The sequence below is a fragment of the Stegodyphus dumicola genome, chromosome 9, assembly GCF_044657685.1.
Source record: "Stegodyphus dumicola isolate Sdum_Otavi_A_Nest chromosome 9, ASM4465768v1".
Classification (NCBI taxonomy): domain Eukaryota; kingdom Metazoa; phylum Arthropoda; class Arachnida; order Araneae; family Eresidae; genus Stegodyphus; species Stegodyphus dumicola.
The window spans coordinates 88,918,323-88,933,977 of NC_140776.1; the positions used below are offsets into that span (position 1 = coordinate 88,918,323).

A 15,655-nucleotide genomic window follows, 5' to 3' on the forward strand; every position below is an offset into this window, starting at 1 on the left:
AAAATAAGCTGTAACCCCTGTGTATATGTTTACATATATATATATATACACTTACTTAGCAACATATTCAAATTTTACACGATTTGGCTTATTTTTGAGGGATTTATTGCTATTTTTGTGATTTTTTCTTAATTTATGATAACCAGTGTATAATTCCATATCCATAAATGTGTATTTTCCAAATGTTTTAGACAATTTAAAATTTATATGTTATGCATGTTTATCTAAATTGATTTAATAATTTTTCTGCTTTGTTTTATCATTTTGTCTCTTAAATCAAACAAATTGGAAAGGTAAAGTATCAAGCATAATTTTACTTTGCTTTGGGGGGGGCGAACAAGGAGCAGTAAATATCTGTATCTGAATAGCTGAAGTTCTGTTATAAATATAGAACTGAAGCATTTTAATAGATTTTTGTGCTTTTTAAATTTAGTGTCAGATGTATAAAATAATATTTGATTGTAACAAAGGTTTACTGCCAGAAAACTTTCTTAGTAAAGTTAAAAGAAAAAGGCATAAAAGCAGTACCTTTAGTGCAGGTAGTAATCATCACCAAAATCTATGATTTTCCGCCAAAGTATTTACAGTTTTCCAAATCCTGTGGCCCGGAAACTTGGTGGTTGTGACTCCAAAAACAGATCAACTTCATTTTAGATTTCCTGTGCAAAATGGAAGACAACACTAGCAAGATGTAGCTGCAGGTGCAAAAAAAAAGTAGAAGTCCAAAGGAGCAATGTCAGAGCTCTATGGTAGGTGTGGCAACCCCATTCGAGTCTGTACAGAGTCCAGCCAGTGAATGTAGACACGTGATCTTACGTTATCTTGAAGCAACATTACTTTTTTGTGCCAGAACAAATTCAACATTTTTCCTTGATAGCAGCATCAGCACGGAATAGCATCTCACTGTACACCTTTCTGTCAAGGATTTTGCCTTTTCCCAGACACTTCTCGTGGATAATGCCACTGAAATCCCACCAGATACAAAGTGTGATCTTTTTGTTAGTCAAATTGCACTTTGCGACATTGCCGAAGGGCTCACTAGGCGCAGCCTTTTTCAGTCTAAGCTGTTGAAGTAAATCCACGTTTTTGTCACAAATGATGATATACTACAGAATTTTATCCTTGCATTGATATTCAAGCAGATTTATGCAGGCTCAAACACATCTATCCTTATTTCCTTGAGTCAGCTTATCCGACCCCCAGCAGCTGAACTTGTATGTCAAGTTAATGCAATGAATAGCTCAATTAATGGCCTTGGCACCAACATCTAACTCCTTAACAGGCTCTGAAGTGATTGTATACTAATCTTCTTCCACAAGTTCTCACAGGTGGACCTCATCAACATCAGTTGGCCATAGCACTCTTCTTCTTGAATGTCATAGTCCTTGTTTTTGAACTTTCAGTACCAAACCTTCGCAGTGTAATGTGATACAACATTAGTACTTAAAGCTATACACATGATTTGGTAACATTCTGTAGCTGACTTTTTGCAACAGAAGCATGATAGTTCCTTTTCAGGCACCTCGTACTTAATAGTAAACGATATTTTTTTTACAAATTTCACAACATAGTACAGTACAAAGTCCGTAATCCGGACTTGTTGGGACTTCAACGATTCCAGATAAGGTGTTTTTCTGGATTATAGTTCATCAATTTAAATCTGGTAAGATGGCATGCAGAAATTCTAAAATTAAAAATATGAAACCGTAATTTATGAAATAAAGAACAGTTATAATCTAAAGGGTATCAAAATTTACAAAAAAAAAGCTTAATATTTATTTGTTTACTTTATTAAACATTTCTTTCAATGTAAGTTGTTTAAGTTGCTTCGTTTTATGTGATAATACTTTCTCTTTAATTCTATAAACAGACATAATTTCTTGTTCAGTTACAAAGTTCCACTGTTGAAGTCCTGTAATTGCTGTGTCGAGAATACCGACTAACTTGTCAATCGAAATTTTTTCGTTTTCAATAACCTCTCTGTCACTTTCTATCGGAAGCACGCATGGGTAAATGCTTTACATGCATGCGTAGCGGACGTGCGTAAGTTTGTGGCTTTGAGGTCCTGATGATGTACGTTCGGATTACAGACTTTGTACCGTATTCTAAAGCAAGTTTCTTTCAAATGCCAAAAATCATTTGACAAAATATGATCAAACACGTCAACGCAAAATGTTTGCGCAGACAATATTTGTAGTGGTGGGAAACTTGCATTAAAAACCCGACATTATGTACATATATGTTATAAAACTGAGTTATAAGGAGTTTTTATTGTTACTCATTCTTTGTCTGCTTTGCAGGCGGCTAAAATAAAATACTTTTCTTCTTTCCTGGGAAAAATTTATGTATCAATGATTAAAATTTAGCTGTCTGCTAAATACTTTGTAGGGATGTTATGGAACATTTAGTTTGTAAAATCTTTATTGTCGGTTTGAACTTCATGAGTTTTAAAATTGTATATAGAATATTTGCGACCAATTGTGATTTTAATTGTTCTTTTAGTATTAGAGTTCTGTAAAAGTGTATTTTCTAATTATATAATATATTTTTTTTCTTTTCAGGGAACTGTAATTCGAGTTTTTTCTATTGTTCATAGTCAGATTTTATTTGAATTTCGTCGAGGAGTTAAGAGGTATGAAAATCATTTGTTTTGTGTTGTTTGTAAAGATACAGGAGAAATTTATATTTAAATGAAACTTCTTGTAAACTCATTTAATATACGAATATGGTAAATAAAAATTGGACCATGAATTGAAAGTAAGACTGAAACAAAGTGCACAAATACAAATGAAACATTTTTTTCTAAGATTAGACATACATGTAATGCCAGATTTATGTATAAACTACATTAGCTAGAGCTTAGGTTTCTTGCTTTCTTGGGGGTCTATGAAACAATTTTCGCATAACCCTTATAAAGGGCTTATATCTCAAATAGCTTAATGCCTTAACAGTTTAAATCTGGCTCTGTATATATAGCAGAGATGGCCAGACATGACTGTAGAAGCTGCATGTTGATGGCTTTGATACTATACTGTTAAGTTTGACATCCAGTAAAATCTGCTGGAATTTTTAAGTTCTTGCATGCTGCAGTTCCTTAAAAAATATTCAGAGTTCTCAAAACTAATGCTCAGACCATCCTGATAATTCTGGAGAGAGATAACCTACTATTAATAGCGCTGGAATTTTCTAGGAACTTGGCCATTGTATGTAAATGCTGCTTTACATAGATATTTCCACTTGGCTACCAACTGAATTAGTCAATCATTGCTGTTGAATTTTTGAATGCTTGTGGAAATTCGATCTGTTACTTAAATATGCTTGTCAAATTTTGTTGAAAAAATGAACTTCAAGATTCAAGAGTTTTGGTTTTTCGCTTCGTTTGTTAAATTTCTTTACATTTTTAATAATTCTAAATGTATTTTTAATTTTGCTTTTCGATAAAGATAGATTTGAAATGTTGCATTACTTTAAAACATTTTCTTCTTTTTCTTTTATTTTTATTCGAATGAATTTGAATTTTTTTTTTTTTTTTTTAAGTGCAAATTAATAACTATATGCATTTTTGCCGTTGTTTACCAAGATTTAAGATGTGTCAGTACATGGCAGTGCCAGTGTATGTAGGCCATTTAAAAATAATGAAGGTTGCAAGTATTTCAAAGTGCATAACATAGTTGAAATGAAATTTATGCTTCTAAAATTGGCTTTGTCACTAGCTTCAAATGCCAAGGAGAACAATAAAAATGAAGTACAACTAAGATTCACAACTATATTCTTTCCAAAATTTCTTACAGAAGATATATTTCAGATAGATATTTATATCAAGCTTTTTAGTAATCATGGACGTTTCCTGATGTGTTGTGGAAGATTTAGTATAAAAGTATACATTTCTGTCTTTAAGTCATTTTCAGGACCATTAGACAAAGGAAATCTTTTTTCTGCTATTTAAATATATTGAGAGAAATCATATGATTTTAGTAATGAAAATAGCAAAAAAATTTAAAAAGGAATGAGTATTTAATATTTCACACATTATTCAAATATCCTTTTTTATGTGAAGAAAAATTTACTTAGTAAACTGTTTAACTGCTTTTTTTCTTTTTCTCTTTTCGCATCTTACATTTGAAATTCCAGGGGAGTAAGAGGGTTTTTTAGTTTGAGTAATTGTAAGTGTTCCTGCTCATGCATTGTTATATTTCTAATGTTGAAACCATTTGAAATGCAGCTATTAAAGTTGTATATTTCTTTTAAAATAGTAGTTATAAAATTATCAAACGTGTACGGCTAATAATTATCTCTCAATAAATGAATAAAAGTTTAATTTCCTGCTCAAACTATATTAATTCATAAACCATCAATTTAAATTTATATAAATTAATAAAATGCTTGTTATTAAATGTTTATTATTAATCTTGTAAATGGATGCAAGTTACTTGAAGGGATTTTAGTAATATGAAAAGAGAAGAGATACAATTTCCTGTAGTGCTTAATTTGATATAAATTTCTGTTGAGTAGCATTAACTTGCTGAATGAAAATGTTTTTTCTCTTTACTAGCATAACATTACATAAATATATGACATTTCTAATTTTCGTGCTGTCTGGCTGTGATACATAACTGGTAATTTTTAAGTTCTGTCAAACCACCATTTTATCAACTAAATTATTGGCCCTAAATATTTCTTTTCTTCCTGAAATGATAATAGATGTAAATGATACTATTTAATTTTATGTAAAAATCTAGGGAAGCATTACTAAATTTAAATAAGCATAATGCCAAGTACACTAGTTTCCCTTACATGAGTTCATACTACATAAAAATCATTGCACTTTCTTTTATATGATGAAAAATTTTGCTGATCATGTAAACATACAAAATTTTTATCTCTAAATTAAAACTTATCACATCTTAAAACCAATTATTTTAAGAAATATAAAGTACTCAAATCATTAAAAATACTGAGAAGATGTATAGAAAGCTATTGATGCTCGCAGTTGCAGCTCTTTCCTAAGAGGGCACACAATGGGGAAACCACACAAGGATCGCAAAGAGAGAAGTAATCACTTCATTTAAGTAAGTTATTGTTAATGCTGTAGCATTCGACTTGGCAGGAGGAAAAGAAATCCATTCCAATAGAAATTTGTATACACAAGCATTTAAGGTCTTTGAGATGAACAGATTTTGGCCTCAATCGATGTGAAAGAGTTAAGGAATTGCAAGTTCTCTGAAGCATTGGATCATGGGTATTGAGGTACACAAAAAAACTGAAAGAAAAAGTTGTCTGAATTAAAAGAAACTAGAGAGAAACAATTCTCATTTATTGCTTTAAAATTGTCTTTATATCTGTCTTTTGTGCTGACCCGATGGTTATTAATTGCTCTAAAAACACAACAGAATTTTGATAGTTATTTGCGGAAATAGAATTATTTGTTATCCTTTTGATTAGTATACAAAATAGACAATTTGAAATTGATTAAATTATGGCACATAATGCTATTCAAAAAGCCAAATTATTTACTTATAAAGGAGTATGATTTCCCTTTTGAAATGCAACTACATTTCAAAAATAAAACTTCTCTTTGTTGTGCAAGAGCCACATATAAGAAGCTGAAGAGTCATACATAACTGTGAGTCACAATTAAAGGCTCAAAGACTTGTATGTGTCTCACAAACCATAGTTTGGCCTTGCCTAATCTAATGACTATTGAAATGGTTTAGCTACAAGATAAGTTTAGCACAGATATATCCAATCACTGATTTTTGTTCCTGGCCAAATTTCAGTAATGTAACTAAATATATTTTAAGAATTTTTTTATTTTATTTTATTATTCTGTTATAGGTGTGTGGAAATACAGTCATTGTCATTCAACATTGGTTCAGAGTTTCTTTGTGCATCCAGCAATACAGAAACTGTACATATTTTTAAACTGAGTGCTGATGAAGAAACTGTTGAGTAAGTTTTTTGAGTTCCCCACCCCTCTATATAATGTTTTCAATTTCTTGAATTTTGAAAATAGTGATTTTGTTTAGAAATTAAAGCATACTTTCAAAAGTTTTTATTCGGTTTTAATAATTAATGATCAGCCAGTAAGTAATAACTAATTATCATCTTGCTGCAGAATATTTAACGTAGCATGATAAAATTGAAAATTTTATTTATTCATTGTCTTATCAAATTTTACATTTAATATATTTTGCAAGTATTGTAATTACAGTTGAACTTCAGTATCTCAAAATCCCTTGGTATGTCAGAAAAAAATAAATTATTCCTTGCATTTTTAGCATCTGATCAGGCAAATTCCCCGTTGCTGTTTCAAAGCATTTTCTCTGAAACCTTACTATCTCAAATTTCTAATTTCCGCAGCAGTTTGGTGTTTAACAGACTAAAATTATGGCAGATAAAAAATCATCATCAAATAAAGCTAAACCAAAATTACAAGCGAGTTAATAAAAATGTACAGTAAAAGAAGCTGAAAAAACAATCAACACATTTTTTGAATCCACAGAAAATATTCTTATTGAATTATTAACTCTTTACTGAAAGTTGAACAGGTACCAGATGTTATTAATATTTTGTTTAAGGTTTTTTATTATAATTAATTACATTTTTATTATCTATTTGATTAAACTTTGTTATAACATTGATGAAGTTTATATTTTTAATTTCAACATTAATACTTCACATTTTTATGAATGTTTATTTTGTGTCATTGTCTTTATTTGCATTGTTATCTTAAAATTTAACAAAATTTTACACCTATTATTTTGAATTTTTTTTCCCATTTGTTTTGAGATGTTAAATGCCATACAAATTGCCAAAGTATTTTCTAGAAAGTTCATGACTGGATCATACTGATCTGTAATCATTATTTAAATGTTAAAAAACTGTATTTTGTATAATGTGAAAAAAATTCTACATGTTCATTTTATGCTATTTTCATGAAGTTGAAAAGCCTGTATAAGTACCTTTATGTGTTACCAAAAGCACTCTGAATAGGATTTTTGCTTTTATGCAAATTGATGAAATTTGGTTCAATGTTTTTTGTATTACAGTGATCGCAGAGAAGAATGACTTTAATTATGAAAGAGATTCAGGCTTAGAAAAGTTTTCTTAAGTAAAATTATTACAAAAGTAGTAAGTGCTTAAGTTTCATAATAAGAGTTGTCTAATAAAAATAGTATGTGTAAGTCTTTTCAACTAGACTGTCATTAATTAGACTTTCATGTTAGAAAAGACAATGGCAAATCTGAACTTTCAACAGCAGTAAGCAAGTTTAGAAACTGTAGAGGGTGGTCAAATTACATGCATAAGAAAGGAGAAGTTCTGTCCCAGTTTTCATAGAGAATAGGCCTGGGTACAGATCTGAGGGTCTCTTACCCCTTTTCTACCATCAAGCCTTGTGAGAAGACTTCCAGTTCGGCAGCATTTAAGGTGTCCCCCTGTACTAACTATGCTCATACTAATATCCAAGCCTGCTCTGGGATTTGAACTTGGGGCCAACAATATGGCAGGAAATATCGCTAAACCATTTTTCTGATCAGGGCATTATCCCTAAACATTAAAAATATGCTCTGTATTTAGACCACAGTGGGCAGAATGTAAACTACAAATGCCATCCATTATAAGGAGGAATTATCCAATTTTATGCAAGCATTTTACTTTTACAATAAATAGGAAGTATCGCTAAACCATTTTTCTGATCAGGGCATTATGCCTAAACATTAAAAATATGCTCTGTATTTAGACCACTGTGGGCAGAATGTAAACTACAAATGCCATCAATTATAAGGAGGAATTATCCAATTTTATGCAAGCATTTTACTTTTACAATAAATATTAAACTACTGACTGCTAAATTTGGAATTTTTAAAAAATCAGACATTGATGATTGATATCCCACAAGAATGAAGATATCAGTGCATATCTATGTAATTTTTTTTGTTGTTGTTGTTGTTTATGCAAAATTATTTGTAGTTTCTGTTTTTACAAAAAGTGAACCATTTCGATTAGAATTTGATATTTTGTTTTCATAGGATAAGTTGTGAGCTCTTTGTTAAAATTTTTATAGTGCACTGTTGCTTGAAGGTTGTAGTAACGACAATGATCAATGAGCTGAGTTGAAGACTTAATAGTGAGAAATAAAGAGACTAAGACATAAGAAAGAGATGTGCCCTTAGCAACATTCTTGGTGAGGAGAGAGCTCAATCACCAGTGGGTATTGGACATTTCCAATGAATGTATTAACTTGAAAGTATCTGGCCATTTGGAACAGAAAATATTTCGATAAATAAAAGCTTCACTTCTCTGCTCAGAATTTTGTTGATTTAAAAGTGTAAGGAAATTAAAAAAAAATGAAACTAGGTACAGAGCATAAAATTTAATGTCTAATAAATATTGCAGTACAAAATCTGAAATCCCAGTCATTCACTTTATGAAATGATCCAATATTCAGACCTCTTGACCACCAAATTTTTTGTCAAGGGGGGGGGGGGAATTAATTAGATTTTTAGAGTATCATATGATTGCATGCAATCAATAAAATTCTGAGCAGAGAAGTGAATCTTTTATTTATCAAAATATTTTATGTTCCAAATGGTTATTGTTCCAAATGGCCAGATACTTTCAAGTGAATACATTCATTGGGAATGTCCAATACCCACTGGTGATTGAGCTCTCTCCTCACCAAGAATGTTGCTAAGGGCACATCTCTTTCTTATGTCTTAGTCTCTTTATTTCTCACTATTAAGTCTTCAACTCAGCTCATTGATCATTGTCGTTAATACAACCTTCAAGCAACAGTGCACTACAAAAATTTTATCAAAGAGCTCGCAACTTATCCTATGAAAACAAAATATCAAATTCTAATTGAAGTGGTTCACTTTTTGTAACAACAGAAATTACAAATAATTTTGCATAAACAATAAAAAAATTACATAGATATGCATTGATATCTTCATTCTTGTGGGATATCAATCATCAATGCCTGATTTTTTAAAAATTCCAAATTTAGCAGTCAGTAGTTTAATATTGTAAAAGTAAAATGCTTGCATAAAATTGGATAATTTTTCCTTATAATTGATGGCATTTGTAATTTACATTCTGCCCACTGTGGTCTAAATACAGAGCATGTTTTTAATATTTAGGCATAATGCCCTGATGTCTACTACACCTTAAATGCTGCCGAACTGGAAGTCTTCTCACGAGGTTTGATGGTAGGAAAGGGCTAAGAGACCCTCAGATCTGTACCCAGGCCTATTCTCTATGAAAACTGGGACAGAACTTCCCCTTTCTTATGCATGTAATTTGACCACCAGTTTCTAAACTTGCCTACTGCTGTTGAAAGTTTAGATTTGCCATTGTCTTTTCTAACATGAAAGTCTAATGACAGTCTGGTTGAAAAGACTTACACGTACAGTCAAAAGTCTTTAATCCGGACTCGTCAGAACATCGGCGATTCTAGATTATTGATTTTTTCGGATTATAGATCATCAGTTTAAATCTGGTAAAATGGCATGCAGAAATTATAAAATTAAAAATATGAAACCGTATTTTATAAAATAAAGAGCAATTATGATCTAAAAGGTATCAAAATTTACAAAAAATAGCTTAATATTTATTTGTTTACTTTATTAAACATTTCTTTCAACGCGCGCATGCGTAAAGCATACATTACGCATAATCGAAATTAGAAAATTGCAACCAGAAAACTATTTGATGTGTATTCGTGATATTTATAATGACGAGGAATTTGATTTAAATCATATCAAAGACGGAATACATCGAGATGAAATACTACATTTAGTAAAGAATTATTAGCTGAATAAAAAAAAAAATATCTGCCCTGAAGATAAGGATAGTACTGACAGATCAACTTCCAGTTCATTGCGCACAGAGCAACGTGAAATTGATAAACAGATTTCGGAATGGTTAGAGAAACAAAGGATATTATGCCTTTATCCATTTTTGCAGCAATTCCACTTTTTGTTTGATGGGCATCGAAACATACTTTCGCTTTGTAGATCCTTTGGCAGCTCCAGCATCGGAAATTCTATTTGACATAATCGAATGTTTAAGCTTACTTTTATAAAATTGCTCAAACAGTTTGCAAAAAATAATAAGCCGGATTCAGTTCGAGGATTAAGGAACAACGCAATCTGCAACATTAACTGAAATAAATAATTAGATAATTTTAGCTTAGCATATACCGTCCGTTATACATTAGACGCGCATGCGTAAAAGTACTATTCGCATACGTGAACGCATTATGCATTGACGCATGCGCAGAAAGTTTGTAGCTTTGAGGTCCCGATTATGGGTGCTCGGATTAATGACTTTTGACTGTACTATTCTTATTAGAAAACTCTTATTATGCAACTTAAGCACTTACTATTTTTGTAATAATTTTACTTAAGAAAACTTTTTTAAGCCTGAATCTCTTTAATAATTAGTCATTCTTCTCTGCGATCACTGTAATACAAAAAACCTTGAACCAAATTTCATCCATTTGTATAAAAGCAAAAATCTTATTAAGAATGCTTTTGGTAACATGTAAAGGTACTTTCTTATACAGGCTTTGCGACTGCATGAAAATAGCAGAGATGGAACATTTAGAATTTTTTTCACATTATGCAAAATACAGTTCTTTAACATTTAAATAACGATTACAGATCAGTATGATCCAGTCATGAACTTTCTAGAAAATACTTTGGCAATTTGTATGCCATTTAACATCTCAAAACATATGGGACGTGGGGACTAAACACCAGGGGTCCTGCAACAAGCTGATAAAACCCCCTTAGATGTAATATAAAATCTTAAAGCTTTCAGGTTTTTTTTTTTTTTTTTTTTTTTTTCTGGTAAACTTTGCTTCCCATTTCTGATTTTTAAATTTATCATTTCTCCATTCCATCGTACTAGATTTAAACTGATTATCTAAAATCTAAAAAATTTCCTTATCCAGAATTACTGAAGTCCAGAGTCTGGATCTTGGACTTTGTATTGTAATATATTTTACTTCATATTGTAAATAGTTCAGTAACTAAATCATGCATTATAAAGTTAGTTTAAATCAATTTAGAGTTCTTTTGATACCGTATTGCTTCACAGTGTCATAGAAACTTCTGGATTTACACATTTCAAAATTTGCAGCTATTTGTATAGTACAAGTTCTAAATAGCTTTCTTATTCTTGGAAAATATTATAATTTTTGGCAATAGGAAGCAGGCTGTCATTGTTGTTAATCAGTCACTTTATAAACAAGTCACTTTATATTTACAGTTTTAATAAAATATTTTCTATCCTCAGCAATCTGTCATGGAATCCTAGATTCTTTCTGCAAGGTTCTGATTGGAAATCCTGATTTAAAAAATGCATAGAATTGTTTCATTCTGAATCCAGTAGATTTTGAATTTTCATAAATTTTTCTTACCCAGACTGTTGCCAAAAATTTAATCCCTTCCCCCCCCCGAGGAGAGTACAGCCTTAGTAAACTTGCATACTAAGCATTTACATAATGTTTAAGATTTATGTAATGTATAAGACACATTTTTGCCCACGGAATATATAACAGTATAGAGATAAGAATTTTTCAATACATTACTGCATTTATTTAGGAATATAGATGAAGAAGGTTGGATGGAAATGTTTGGAAGAGTCCTAACACAGTCTGCAAAATATCTTCCAACACAGATGTCTGATGTTTTAACTCAACAGAGAGCCTTTGCAACCGTTCACCTTCCTTCTATTGGACAGAAAACTGTTAGTGCCATAACTAAGTACGTTATTTCTTGTTATAATTTAATCTTTTATTTAATCACTTGAATACATGAAATTATGATTGTATTCATTTATGAAAAGCAATAACTTAGTTGTAGAAAAATAACGTGCCAGTTTGAAGTTTAAATATGAATTATCCCCCCTCCTTATCTAAAAAGATAAATATTAAAAGAAGAATAAAAACTACTTTTTGTTCCTCTTTGCCTGTCTTTGAAATGCATAAAAATTTTATATAAAATCTATGTCATTCTGAGGCTGAATTTTTTTAATGATTTAAGTTTTTATTTCCTTTATGTCTTTTAATAGCTATAAAATTATAGATTCACGAAACTTTCAAGTTTCTTTACTTCCAATAATAAAGTTTGTTGTTACAATGTTTAAGGACACCAATGTTTAAGGAAAATTATAGATTCACTAAACTTTCAAGTTTCTTTACTTCCAATAATAAAGTTTGTTGTTACAATGTTTAAATTCTATCCCTAGCATTCAGAACCAAGTCATTCTAGCTACATTGTTAAACTACTTAATACTAGAAATTTGAGTCGGAGCTAATAGGCATCCTGCTTGGTTGATTTTTGTGGCTTTCTTCATGTGCAACATGAATACAAACCAGTTTCACTTAGAAAGTCCTCTACAAAGATCCTTAGGCAGATAGCTTTGGTATGCTTTACCATATTCCAACATCCATAACCTAAATCGTTCTAATTAACCGCTTGCCTGATTATCCCGAGTTAGCTCGGGTTCATATATATTGCAGTTAATTATTATTCTGAGAAAACTCGGGCGAAGCAGAATTTGTTAGTACGATTTCTTTTATCACGGTTTTACTCGGTCTGGAGGAAATGAAAGGAAATATTTAGCTTTGATTGGCAGTTTGCCAAATTTTGTTGGTTGCACGGTTCTTTTGGAGGGACTGGTCGCGTGTTTCACTATTGTATAGTATACATTGGCTTGTGGATTAGTAATGTATAAAGAAGAATGCATGCATTGGAAAAAAATAAAATAATGGCGATGATGGAAGATAGCGAAAGCGATGATTTTTCAGATAGTGATTATGAAAAGGTGGTGGAAAAAATTTTAAAAATTTTTTAAAAATCAAATCCAACGAGACAGTGTACTCTGTGCTCCCGTGAAAGAGATTCCAGCGGTAAGCCAGTAAGAAAAGAGACCAGGTACCAGTGTAGAACATCAGGTATCACTCTGTGTTGTTCCTTGTTTCAAAAACTATCATACAAAGATTAATATTTAACTTTTTTTTCGTTTGCCTGAGATAACTCGGGATAGTAAACTAATATTAAAAATAAATGCTTTTACACCTTCAAAAAATTAAAAATTCAACTTAAAACCTACATATTTTGATTTTCGTTTTGTTGTATTTAATAATAAAATAAAAAAATGTGATGATTTTTTGCAATTTTTTTCCAAAAAAATCATCACATTTTGCAAATTTTTTCAAAAAAAATTGTTAGGGAAGCGGTTAAGAGAAATTGTTCAACATAAAACATATGAGAATATAAACTTGATGTCTGAAGATGTGATAATTCTTCAGTTATTATTTCAGGCTGCTCTGCCTGCCCTCCTCCTAAGAAAAAAGCTTCTTTTAATGAATCAAATATTTATGGAATAATTTTCAAACTCTTGGTTGTTTCTTATGAATACTTATACATTATTATGTACAACGACTTGCACTATATAAAATGTCCAGTTGCGGTAAGATAGCTACTCCGCAAGGTGGCTGTAGGGTTGCCAGAAAACGGGCAAATGAAGGCCGGGTTGCCATATTTGGCACAAAATCGCCCATTCAGCGACAAATTTGGCAATATTCCGTGGATGGATGGAGTACATTCCAGAATGAATTCTTACTGGTTTGGCCCAGAATGTTCTCGAAGGCAGCCCAAAAGCTATATAAACCCTGCTGGTCCGTGGAGTAGAGTAGTGTCTCGTAATCTATTGGGTTCATCGGCAGTCTAGTGGATCAAGAGTGTGCATCATTGAGGCTATTGAGAGTATCGTCGAGTGTATAGCGAGTTGTAGTGTGGAGAGTCTTAAGAGTACATGGAGTTCCGAGAACAACCGAACCCAAGTCGGGAACTATACTGTAGTGCTTTGCCATGAAGCTGCCTTCACAATTATAGTCCGATAGCCTGAAAACTGTGTTGCTGATTGTTTCAGTGTGTTTGTCGTAGATTTTCCATGATTGTGAATGTGATTTTGGAACTGACCTGAGTAATACTGGCTGAATAAATTGTGTTTTGATTCTTCATCAAGTGTTGTCGTCAATCACTCCAAATCCATGAATCCGTAGAAACTAATCTAATTAAAAAATGTAAGCATTATATTTCATTAGAGTTATTTGTTGGTACGCAGAATTTTTTTTTTTTTTTTTTTTTTTTTTTTAATGTGTAAAAAATGCTGTAATCAACATTTTGTAATTTAGCATAAACTCTAATGTAATTTTTATAACATATAATTTCATTTTAGAATTCAGAATATTAACTATGTTATGATTGCTTCATTGGAAGGATTTCTTTACATCTACGAATTAAATACTGAAACTGGTGGTCCTTGTCATTTGGTGAAACAACATAGGTATAGTGATTATTTTTATTAATTTTTACCGATGGATGCATTAAAATAACTTAATTTGTGCATGAGAAAAATTAAAATTTCAACTACAGATATTTTCTAATACTTTCATTAAAAATCTCTGTCAGTCATATATATAAGAATTTCAGATTTGTAATGTAGGCAACAACATACGTATATTAAATATTTTGTATAAAATAATGTACAGTGGTTGGACAAAAATATGAAAACACCTTTAAAAAAACATGTTTCTTTGCTTAATATGGTGTAGGAAACCCATTGGCATCCAAAACAGCTTGCAGTCTTCTCGGAATGGATAAATACAGTTCCGGTATGTTTGCCAAGGGAATACTATTCCTGCAAAACAGTGGCAAATTCAGATAATGATGTTGGCGGTGGATAACGAGAACGCACTTTCCGTTCCAATGTAGACCACAAAGGTTCGATAATATTCAGGTCTGATGACTGTGATGGCCAGGGAAGATGGGACAACTCATTCTCGTCCTCAGAAAATCAGTCCTGGACAATGTGAGCTGTGTGAACAGGGGCTTTGTCATCTTGGAAGACACCATCACCATCGGGGAACAAAGTTTGTACCATGGGATGAACTTGATCGGCCAAAATGTTCACATAAGTCTTGGCAGTCATGTGCCCTGACACAGTTATCATGGGGCTAGCAGAAAACCATGATATGGCTGCCCAAACCATAACAGAACCTCCACCGTGTTTCACTCTTGGCAACAAGCAGTCTGTATTATAGGCTTGAGATGGCGTTCTCCAAACGTAAACTCGGACAGAAGTGGGAAACAATGTGAAAGAAGACTCGTCAGACCATATTACTCGCTTCCACTGCTCTACAGTCCAGGCTTTATGACTTAAACACCACCTTTTCTTGTTACGGGCATTACCATCACTGATGAGTGGCTTCTCAATTGCAGCACGGCCAGTTTATGTCAATTCCCTGTTTATGAAGCTCCCTTCTAATTGTTTTGGTACTCACAGGGTTCGGTAACACAACATTCATTTCAGCAGTAACTTTTGCAGCTGTGGTCTTATTTTTCGTCACAATTGCCCTTAATGATCGTCTGTCACGATCACTCAGGACACACTTTCGTCCGCACTGTGATTTAGCAGATAATGTTTTTCCACTTTTCAAATATGCGGAATAAATCTTCGATACAGTACCTCTTGAAACACTAAACACCTCGGCTACCTTGCTTACGGAAGCACCTACCATACGTGCTCCAACAATTTGCCCACGTTCGAAGTCTGTTAACTCTGACATAATGCAATGACA

The 15,655-nt window shown here is 32.0% G+C and overlaps 1 protein-coding gene across 2 annotated transcripts in view; it reads left to right on the forward strand.

Annotated features, from left to right (window-relative positions):
• Nucleotides 1-15,655, forward strand: part of LOC118188496 (WD repeat domain phosphoinositide-interacting protein 2-like) — a 75,537-nt gene that overhangs the window by 22,583 nt on the left and 37,299 nt on the right. For both annotated transcript variants that reach the window (XM_035358929.2, XM_035358930.2), the window contains exons 6-9: nt 2,562-2,632; nt 5,836-5,949; nt 11,610-11,771; nt 14,254-14,361. In XM_035358929.2, coding sequence (XP_035214820.1) covers nt 2,562-2,632; nt 5,836-5,949; nt 11,610-11,771; nt 14,254-14,361 — 455 coding nt within the window. The remainder of the gene's footprint in view (nt 1-2,561; nt 2,633-5,835; nt 5,950-11,609; nt 11,772-14,253; nt 14,362-15,655) is intronic.